This window comes from Pogona vitticeps, chromosome 1, assembly GCF_051106095.1.
Source record: "Pogona vitticeps strain Pit_001003342236 chromosome 1, PviZW2.1, whole genome shotgun sequence".
In the NCBI taxonomy this organism is placed as follows: Eukaryota; Metazoa; Chordata; class Lepidosauria; order Squamata; family Agamidae; genus Pogona; species Pogona vitticeps.
The window spans coordinates 211,182,393-211,193,909 of NC_135783.1; the positions used below are offsets into that span (position 1 = coordinate 211,182,393).

The window sequence follows — 11,517 nt, forward strand, 5'->3', positions numbered from 1 at the left end:
TGTAACAATAATTTCTAAGATAAAGAGATTAAAAGGGGAATGATTTCCTGCTAATTTTTGTAAAAACAGCACAGATCTGATTCCTTGTTACAAATATTGTTCATTATCAATCACTTGAGTTTCCTGTCTGAAAATCCTTCATTTTACTGGCATATTTACAGTGCAGTACCATATATCAGGAGTGAGTAAACTTCTTTTGATGAAGAGTATTTAGGAAGTGTGCTGGAGAAGATCCACATTCCATCAGTGGGTAGAGCACAGAGTGGGGCCAAATAAAAAGTACTGTACAGTGGGTAGGGCCTGGTATATTTCTTGATCTGGCTGTTTTCCCACCAAGCATGCAAAACACATCCCAAATCTATGCATCTCCACTCCAGAGAGAGCTCCACTGTAACAGCTTTCCGACATGCAAAGCAAAGGTCATTTGGATGCAAGTCTATTATATTGTTATTATGTGCTATCAAGTTGCTTCTGACCCATGGTGACCCTAGAATAGTTTTCAAGTTATGTGAAATATACTGGGGACAGGAGGTGGTTTTATCATTATCACCATCCTATTGTGAATTTCCATGGCCAAGTAGGGATCTAAACCAAGGTGTCCTAATCCATCATTCTATCCACTACTCCACCCTGGCTGATCCAAGACAACAGAAGATGCTTACAGGTGAGACAAGGAAACCCAGCAGCAAAATGCAAACCCAAGGCTGGAGGTTCCCTTCCAGTGCTTTATACCAGTGGTTTCCAACCTTGGGCCTCCAGATGTTCTTGTACTACAACTCCCAGAAGCCTTCACCAGCACCTCTGCTGGCCAGGATTTCTGGGAGTTGAAGTCTAAGAACATCTGAAGGCCCAAGGGTGGGGACCACTGCTTTATACAATTACTCAGAAGGAACTCTCATTGCATATAATGGGGTTACTCCTATTTAACAGGGTACATAGGAATGCATTGTTGTATCTTTTAAGAAATAGCATAATGATTTAAAATTCAACAGAATAAATCACATATAACTACTTGATTTCAGTGGAAAATTATTTAAGGTCATCTCTCACATATCTGCAAGTAGAGAAAAAACATAAATGTAGTGCCACCCATGTACTACTTGACATTTGGTGCAAAGTACCATAATTGTATTATAAATGTGAAATAACTGGAAGTGTATGCTGAATCTGAAACTAGTGTGACAGGCAAACAGTTAGCCAGCTTCAACCAACTAAATCACCATTCTGTAATCAATTCTTCAGACTTGCTATTACCAAAACCCACAGCTTGAGGAAGTCACTTTTTTAGGCTATGGAGCCCAGAACCTCCCAGACAGCATTCCGATATTCAGGCTAGAAGATTCTGGAAGTTACAGGACAAAAAGCTAATTGACAAATTGGCAGGCTCTGTCATTTCAGACTCAAAGGATAAAAATCTTGCAGTAAACATTTTCAAGTTAAGTTATATCAAAGGAAAGCATGAAAGCACTAAATTCCAATTTATGGAATTCCATACAAGTATGTTTATTTGTACATTTTTTGTGTACGTTCTGTGCCATCAAGTTGGAACTGACTTACAGCGACCTTAATAGGGCTTTCAAGGTAAGTGAGAATGGTTTTACCAGTTCTCCTCCCCCAGTGAGATTCCATTGCCAAGTGGTGGTTCAAACCCTGATCTCCAGAGTCCTGGTCCATCACTCTGTCTACTACATCACACTGGAAATACTAACATTTTTAGGTTGAATCAAAATAGCAAGTGTTTGAATCCCAGTAGCTATGTTAGTTCGCTTATCAACAGCAAAATATCTGCATAATCATTAAGACTCTTTGTAAACAATCCCACTGCCATTACTTTTTTCTGCAGTTTATTCAGACTTATGAACTATAAATTCTCTTGACAACCTTGTCTGAAATTTATGATAACACTTCACATATCTGATGAAATAAATTGTATAAAAGTGAATACCATTTATTTGTCAATAAAAGTCACAACATTCATATATGTGCTGTTCTGAGATAGTTTAGCCATGTTTAAAAACACTCACAATTTAATCAATCGTATTAAATTTACTCCAAGTATCTCCAAGGAAACATGTCAGGATAACAACCTAATCTATGGCAATAAGCACACTTAAGAGGAGGAAAACCTCTCTTGTAGGACTTTCAAGAAAACACCCACATAATTGCACTATAGAGAGAAAACGATGGTGAAAAATACACCTTCTGTGAACTCCCTTAACTCATTTTAGGACCCCAGTTATGGCACAGAAAAAAGGAAGGAGTGTGTAACTATAACAACAAAAACGAGAAACTCATATCAAACATTGCTACAAAATGTTCCACTGTAGAGTCACTAACCTTCCCTGTGATGCAACACCACACACTAAGGCAGTTATATCACTGACAATGTCCTTTCAAGAAAGAGAGGTTACTTACCTGTAACTCTGGTTTTTCGAGTGGTCATCTGTGAATTCACAGTAATGGGTTGATCTGCGCCTGCACAGAAGTTTCCAGAATCTTCTAGAGCTTAACACTCGTTCACTAGGACCGCCCCCCTAGTACACGTGGTCTGCCCATCCTAGCTAGTGCCTCAGTTCCCAAACTGCCCACCACTGAATAAAATGAAACAGACATGATGGACAGAGGGGAAAACGGGCAGGAAGTGTGGATTCACAGATGACCACTCGAAGAACCTGAGTTACAGGTAAGTAACAGTAACCTTTCTTTCTTTTTCATGGTCTCCGTGAATGCACATTTCTTGTAGGCAAGAAGGTAATCGGATGTTGTGGTGAGAGGTTCAAAAAGCGGTGTCATTAGGCTCCGTAGAACAGTATGTGGTAACCACTGCAGAGGGAGATGTGGTCTGGTGGGTCATAGATTGGAGACCCCCTTAAGAAACTGTTTATCATAGGGTGATGAAAGAGTGAAGAGGCTTCTGAATCAGGCAGCTGATGAGCTACTATAGCGGAGAGATAGACCTTGATAGTAGACAAGGACAAATGCTTGCTGAAGAGGTGAGTAAGGACAGCTTTACGATAGTCCTTAGGAGTAGAGGGATCAGAGGGAAGAGGTAAACTAGACCTGACGGCCGTCTCCGATGAAGCCAGGGCCTATCCCTGCTCTGGAGCAATAGAGGGGACATTTTGTGTTTTCTGTTGATGTGAAAATGTCCATGTGTGGTTGTCCCCAGAGTGGTTAGATGATGAAAGATGGAGTCGTCGAGTGGAGATATGAACTGTATTGGGAATATGTGGCGCTCTAGACACCACTCCCAGAGCTGGATGGTAAGGTAAAGCAAGGGAAGGGAGTGTGTCCCACCCTGTTTGTTGAGATAAAAGAAGGCTGTGGTGTTGTTTGTGATAATCTGAACAGTGGTGCCAGTGACGAACAGTTTGAATGCGCGGAGAGCCTTGAATATGGCCAGAAGATCTAAGTTGTTTATGTGAAGCAGTTTCTCAGAGGGAGACCATAGAGCGTGAAAGTGTAGTCCCTTGCAGTGAGCATCCCATCTGGTCGGGCTTGCGTCAGTTGTTATCTGTATGGTAAGTTGGAGAGGTGCAAAGGGTCTGCTGATGAAAAGATTGGCTGGCGTGTTCCACCATTGGAGCTGTGCTGCAAGTTCTGGGGTAACCGTCAATAACATGGAGGGTGGGTCTGACATGGGATCGAAGAGGGACAAGTACCAAGCCTGAAGGGAGCACATTTTCAGGCAGACGTGTTGGATGACTGACATTGTGGATGCTATGAGCCTGAGGAGGCGCTGGGTCTGAAGCACAATGACTAAGGCCTGTGGCTTGAAGTACTGAAGGGCAGGATGGATCTTGGCAGCACACTCTTGGGGAAGATAGGCTCTTGCCTTGCAGGAATCTTGAACTTTGCTTATATAGTTCACCCGCTGTGAAGATGCGAGAGTAGATTTGACCATGTTGACCTGTAGTCCCTGTTGTCAAGGAGGGAAAGGGTGAAATTCACATCGCGTAGTGCTTGACTATGGGAGAGGGCCACTAGTAGCCAGTCATCGATGTATGGGAAGATGGAAATTCCCTGAGTGCGGAGACAGGCTGCTACTGGGGCCATGCACTTTGTGAAGACGCGGGGAGCAGTAGAAAGGCCGAAAGGAAGGGCCTTGAATTTGTAGACAGTATTTTGGAGAGAGAATCTGATAAACCTTCTGTGATTGTGGCATATATTGATGTGAAAATAGGCATCAGTTAGGTCAGTGACAGCGAACCAAACATCGCCCTGGAGAAGAGGTAAAATGAGTTCTAGAGTAAACATGCAGAAGTGTTGCTGAAAGATGTAATAATTCAGGTCCCGTAGGTCAAGGATAGGGCGGAGACTGCCATCTCTATTGGGTACTGTGAAGTACAGTGGTGCCCCGCATAACAACGATAATCCGTGCAGCAAAAATCGTCGCTATACGGATTTGTCGCTATGCGGAAATAAAAAGCCCATAGGAATGCATTAAAACCCGTTTAATGCGTTCCTATGGGCAAAAAACTCACCTTAATGCAAAAATCCTCCATACAGCCGCCATTTTCACTGCCCGGTAAGCGAGGAATCCGGGCAAAAACACAGCAGGAGGCCATTTTATTTACCCGGCGGCCATTTTGGAACCGCTGATCAGCTGTTCTAAAAACATCGCTATGCGAAAATCGGTAAGCGAAACAGCTCATCGCAAAGCGATATTTTACCATTTAAAACATTGCAATGCAATCGCAAAAAACGATCGCAAAAAAATCATCACTATGCGGATTCCTCGTTAACCGAAGCGCTCGTTAAGCGAGGCACCACTATATCTGGAGAAAAACCCGAGGTTGTTGTCTGGTGAGGTGATGGTTGAAATGACATCTTTTGAGAGAAGGGATTGAACTTCTAGGCTGAGAGCATGGGATGGTGGAGTGAGGACTCTCCTCGGGAGGTGGGTATAACAGTCAGCAGTATCTTTTTTCCCTGCCTTTTCGTGTTGGTAACTGGAAGCTCCAGCAACAAGTCAAAGCAAAATTTTGTGGCCGGAGCTGGTCGTAACTCAAAATGGTCCTAAGTCAGGACATTCGTTAAGTTGAGGCACCAATGTACCACAAGAAATTCCATCTTAAAAATATACAGTTCAGGATAGATTCCTGAGCAGACTTTAAAGCAATGCCCTCCAATTCAGAATTGCCATGGCATCAACTATACCAAACTCCACTTAAAGACACAAAATGTCTCTTTCCTACAGGCAGTTATGGGAAGTTAGCAAGTTTGGAAAACAACCAAGTATGCTTTGGCTCTGCAGTGGACCTAATTTATCATCATTTGGACATTCCGGTGGTTAGCGAAGAAAGCAGAACAACTGGCACTTTATAACATCAAGCAAAGTAAAGTTCCATACTCAGTGCCAAAGTTATAGGGTTGCTCTACATACTGACAACAATTTTCACATTTAGCCATTTGCTCAACAATAATAAAAGAAAGCTAAACTAAATGCAACACACAGCTCCCCACTATTAATAATTGATCACACAAATAAGGAAGTCTCAGAATAGCTTTGTATTTGGCAACAAAAATATTTTTTAAAATCACAATCAACCCAGAGGAAACTCTGAAGGATGTAAGATATCGTATTTATTTCCTTTACTACTACAAGATGGATATAATGCTAAGGTTTTATTTTAAAGGACACAAACAGAATGTTTTGTCTGACAAATGACCCTTCCAAATAATTTGCATCCACTGACCAATCTGCTTCTAAGATTTTTTTTTTAAACGAAGTAACTGTGTTAAAGCATCTTTATAAACATACAAAGACTATATTCATAGCAACTTCAAATTCTGCTGTTGCTAGCAATCAAAAAGAATCCTGATTTTAGAAAGAAATGTCAACTTCTTTATTAATAAAAGAGTAAATCTTTTGCCAAGCTGGAACTACTGGGCATCTGGCTAGCTGCAGAGTCTGGGAGTTCAAACTCCCCACTGTGCCTCCTTGACAGAGGCCGGATTGGATGATCCACATCCCTTCCAGCTCTGCAGTTCTAAGACAATGGATGATGACAATGATGATGGTTAGGGGGAGGATTTCTATGACATGTCACACTTTCTCTGCAGCCTAGACTTAAACCCAGAAGCAAGTTTAAACACATTTATGAGTAATCTGACCGTTCTCACCAGATAATTCATAAACATGTCCAAACCCATTTATAAATTGAAATGTAGGTTGCAGGAAAAAATATGGCATGCCATATAAATCCTCTCCCTAATGTTGATTATTGAAGCAACATTCTGGATGATGCCACATGGAAGAAAATAGAGAAAACAACAGCCTTGATAACACAATTACAGTACAATGAAACCCTGCATAGGAGCATTTATTCTCATGGATAAGGCTGCAGACTTAACTAGGGATATTTCAGTTTTAATTGATAAGTAATGATTTTGCCAATCACATCCTGGCTGGGTTACTATAATGTGTTGTACATTGAGCTGCTTTTGAAAGTGTTCAGAAATACTTGGGTCCAAAACACTCAGACAGATTGTTAACTGGGGCTAGTTACAATGATCACATCACTACCACCGGCACCCCATTACAGGAGCTCCAATGGCTGCTGATCTGTTTCTCGATATTATCCAAAGTGTAGTTTTTAACCTGTAAATGGCTTGGGTCCAAGCTAGCTTGAAAACTGCCTCCCTTTATGAGCCTGTCTGGGTGTTAAGATCATCAGGTGTTTTTGATGGGAACATGGGAGAGGGCCTTCTCTATGGCTGCTCCCAAACTCTGGAACTCTCTCCCACAGGAGGCCAGACTGGCCCCATCTTTGCTATCTTTCCACAAACAGGCAAAGACCTTTCTCTTCAGATAAGTTTTCCTTTAGTGACTGCCTATCTGAGAGAGATTTTTAAATGGATTGTTGTGCCTTGTTGCTTCTAAATGTGTTTATAGTACTGGTTTTATTTACCATTTTAATATAATATTTCTTTATATTTACTGTTTTTAGTTTTTAAAAATTGTCTTTTAATGATGCAAGCAGCCTTGGGTACTTTTTATTGGAGAAAAGCAGGATAAAAATATTTTAAATAAACATATCAATATTCCAATTTCTATCTTCTCAGCATCACTAAAGGCTGGTTTTGTGTAATTCTCTATAAAATTCTGTAACATTGTGCACAGTATTGTACAGAGGCTCAGAATAAATTTCTACTACCCTAGTTTTGCAACTTTTCAACTTGAGCTTCTTCAAAAGCCTTGGATAAATGCTAAGGCTAATTTTATTTTGCCTTCAAAAGTTTTTTTTTCAAACTGTTTAAAAAGTATGGTTGCAAGAGCATGTTTATAATGGTAGAGATTTTATTATTAGGGCCAAACTTAACAATACTGGTTGGAGATGGGCAGATCTGCTATCTCCCCCATTCTAATTTTGTGAATGTTGGTAAGTTTGCTGAATTTTGGACCCATTTGTGCTAACTGTTTATGTACAGAAAGATCTGGATTCCTCCCAAGAACACTTAAGTGAAAAACACTAAGTCAAAAGAGCCTCGAAACTTCAGAAATTCCGATACTGAGTTCCCATTACCCCATCTCTGCTAACTTCACAATTTGGATAAACTTACATTAGATCATTTCATATGAATGAACATTTCTAGCTACGACTGCCTATTTATTATTCATGCATACACAATAAAAGTAAGTGCAGGAATCCATAATTACTCTGACACAAAAATATTAAAAAAGCATCTATAGTGCAGTACTCCTGGCATTATTTCAGTACTATCTGGGGAAACATTCCATTACATGTATTAATAACTATAGCATTTCTGACAACTGTTTGAATCCTGAGAGCTAGCCTAAGACTTGACAGCTGAGAAGTCCTCACTTCAACTCTCACTAATGAACTCATTAGGTGTCCTTAGAGTACAAGGCTCAGACAAACAATTTTCTTTCAGCTCAGCTCTTCCTCTTCCACTGTAATTTGGAGATAATGTGAACAATTTGCTTTTCCAGGGCTGTTGGAGATGTATCTGAAATACTATATGTGATCTATTTAGAATACCAATATATACAAACATAAATGCAAAGAATTATTATTTATTTATTTCATTCATTTATTAACCTTTTCTTTGGCTATGAAAAACTTTCATGTGCATATCAAATGGTTAGCATGAATACTGAACTACTAAGATGCACAATCGTGTCTGAATCTGGTGCTACATTCACAACAGAATTTACTAACACCACTGTTATGTCTCTGGGTGGAAACAATAAGATATAAACTTTTCTCTGCACAGGTATGGCCAACTCTACCTTTTCCACAGCGAGATACAATGCATCATTTAAAAGTATGTCAGAATGATTTACAAAAAACCCAAATCCTGTAAATTGAAACAGCATATAAAATAATGTTGTGTTACTTTTCTTGTTGCCTTCTTACCAATGTACACGGTGAAACACTAGACATATAAGAATCACCGGGGTTGGATGAGACCAAACCACTGCACATCTAAAGCCTGAATAACATGGATATTGTTATTCAATATATGGTCTACACTGAATAAGAACTAGACTTAAAGCATACTCAAATTGGTCAAATAGGTTGTTCTACAAACTCAAAAGTTGGCAGAGGCGAACAAAGACTTAATTACTATCTAGATCAGACCTGAACTGAAGCATGATCTAGTTCACAGTCTGAGAAAATGACTAATTTAGATATCCCTCCCTTTTTCCCAGTATTTCAAAGGGTTCCCGCACCCTTTTCTGGGGAGTTCTGACACACCCAACTTTTTAAACATTGTTAACACACAAACTGACTAAAGCAGCAACATGCCATCTGACTCCGTAAAGTACTCTGTTTTTAACTCCCTTTACTTAAACTTAACACACACTTGAATAAAAACCATGATAAAGTTTCCATCTCTTGTATTTCGATAAACACACACAAACATATATTCAGAACCGTCATCATGAGATTCCTTTAATGCCAAAATAACTTGAGCTTATCTAGGAAAAGATATTTTAAATGTGCTTATCTCCCATGTGCGAAAATAATTCTTTCATCTTCTCATAAAAAAAGTCTGGAATGTTCCCATTTCAAAACAGAACTGCACTTAACACTTCCTTTCTTTGGACATGGAAGTATAATCTCCTGAATGCCAGACAGCGTGGAGTCCGACAAATGTCTGTTTTTCCAGAAGACATTCAATTTATATACTATCTCCATTTCTGCTCCATACCTATCTCCAGACTTCCACTAGCAATATCTGATGCTTCACTTTCCAAAATTAAAACCTTGCTATTTAATCTCAACTCTGCACATTGTCAGAGTCCCTTATGATTAATTTTTCCCACTTGTATCCTTGCTATAATAAAGTTGTGCTATCAACTTCCCTCGTGGCTGCTCCACCTAACATGGGTTTCTAACACATAACTGTATCACTTGTACACAGGAGGAAGACCAACAACCACATCTTCACATACAGTTATCACAAATCTATTCTTCCACATGCAGATACAGCAAAAGAACAGGAGTACATCTGTCACAATCAAGTGTATCTACAGTTCTAGACGCTAATTTTTAACCTATTGAGTTCACCGGTTATACAGTTATCCTAGGAGGTCCATCCCTGCAAGCCATACGAATTCTTGTTTCACACCTTCCTTTTCTTGAAGAAATAGCACACAGTTCACCCGATTTGGCAGCATACTGTAGGGCTCTGGTTACCCATCCCAACCCTCGGTTTCTACCCTTTACCCTGAGAACAGGCCTCCTCCTGTCCGCCCACCCACCCACCCCCACTTTTGCCTCAGACTTCTGGATGTGGCATAAACCCAGCGGCTGCGACCTGCGCTTCGGCATTCAGACTCCCCGTTGCTCCCAAGGGGACGGCAGACCCAGTGCCCGCCGCCCCTCGCCCAGTCCACGCCTCCCCTAGGCCTTTGGAAGGCACTCGCCCACAGCCGCTGCCTGTGTCCCGTCCCCCCCCCCCACACACACACAACTGCCTTCGTCGCGCTACGCTTCGCCCATTCCCGCCACAACCACAGGGCGCACCGCACCGGGGCCCCACCTGGGTCAGTCCCCCTTCCTGCGCCCCTAAGGGCGCACGGCTGACGAGCAACCGCAGCAAGGTGCCTCCTCAGACATGCCCGTGCATATTCCCGAGGCAGAAACTTCAGCTCGCACTTTTGTTTCTTACCAGCTTGCTTTAAAAAAAAAAAGAAAGGAAAGAAGGAAGGAAGAACATTTCCTCCTTCCCTTCTTTTAAGAACCCTTGCCAAGGTCGAGCCGGCAAGGCACAAGGCGGGTGGCCAAGGGGGAGGCAAGCCAGGTGTGCAGGGCGGGGAGAGGGAGCGCAGTCGACCAGGGGCACTTACCGCCTCGCTGGGAGTCCAGCGCCTCAGAGGCGCTTCAGGATCTCTCGGGGTGTGTGTGTGTTTGTGTGTGCGTGTGTGTATCCCGAGCGGGACTCTTCCAGCAGCGCCAGCCAGGCAAAGGCAACCAGGATGAGCTCATTGGAAGCAGGCGGCCACAGTCCCCGCCTTCCGCATTTCTCCCTCAGGCCGCCTTCCCCTGAACTACCCGGCTTGTCCTGGGGGAGGGGAGGGAGCTCCCAGGTTGCGCTACATTTGATGTCTCGTTGCTTCTCCCCCTTCCCCGAACACACACACACACACACACTTTCCCCACTCTCCACCCGGGCCGCTCTCGACGCCTGGGCCGGGCTTATCAGTCTCGTAAGCGGCAAAGACCAAGCCTCTCTGGGCGCGGCCAACTCACCGTGGCAACCCCGTTTCTCGGTTCCTACCCATAGTTTTACACACACACACTGACACACACACAAGCACACACTGGGTCTCTCTCCCTCCCCCCCTCCCCACAGAGTGGTCAAAGCTCCTGTTGCTTGGGGAGAAGCAAAACCATCTGGGACCAATTAGCGGCAAAGGGCTCAGCAGGACTGCAGGGCAAGCCAGGCTGAGAGCGCCGGCCTTTGGCTTTCCCTCCTCCCATTTCCACGACCAACAATGCAAACTCGGAGTCACACCAGCCACGTTCAAAATGGAAAAAAAAAGGGAACTGCCCGGAGTCAGTGGGCAGAAGGGGAGGGGGAAATATGCCTTCCTGACATGCGTCTCCTGCTAGTACATAATTAATTCAAGTTGCTTTGCTTTTATTCTTTTCCTTCAGCTTCCCATGCAAAAAAAAAAATGCCCATATGAGGCTGGTTGCAACGGCGCTGTCTCTTGTATCCGTGCAATAAATACACACCTACCTGCGTGGCGTGTGCTGCATGTTGCAACCGGTTTTGAGGCTTGCGTGCTGTTACTGTCTGTTTTCGACGTTTCACAGCTTCGCGTCGCGCGTGTACCTGAGGGGTTTCGAATATCACAGGGTTGTGTAATGGGGGGGTTTAAAGGCAAAGGAGATGGAAGAGCTTTTGTTGATATATAATGTGAAAATAAAATCCGTCTTTGAGGAAATGGGAAACTTCAAACTCTGGTAAAAGTAGGGTTTTTTTATAAATACGTTGTTGTGGTTCTTCGGGTGATTGATTATTGTTGTGCGCCTT

General features: G+C 42.6%; 1 protein-coding gene across 7 annotated transcripts in view; it reads right to left on the reverse strand.

Annotated features, from left to right (window-relative positions):
- The window catches only part of TANC1 (tetratricopeptide repeat, ankyrin repeat and coiled-coil containing 1), a 183,717-nt gene extending 172,404 nt beyond the window's left edge, over positions 1-11,313 (reverse strand). For 2 of the 7 annotated variants that reach the window (XM_072982655.2, XM_072982627.2), the window contains exon 1: positions 11,221-11,313. In XM_072982655.2, coding sequence (XP_072838756.2) covers positions 11,221-11,240 — 20 coding nt within the window. In that variant the 5' untranslated portion in view covers positions 11,241-11,313. Of the gene's footprint in view, positions 1-10,017; positions 10,151-10,324; positions 10,682-11,220 lie in introns of those variants that run through there. The other 5 variants (XM_072982661.2, XM_072982634.2, XM_072982650.2 and 2 more) reach the window with 5 other exon arrangements.
- Between the last annotated feature and the right edge of the window lie 204 nt (positions 11,314-11,517).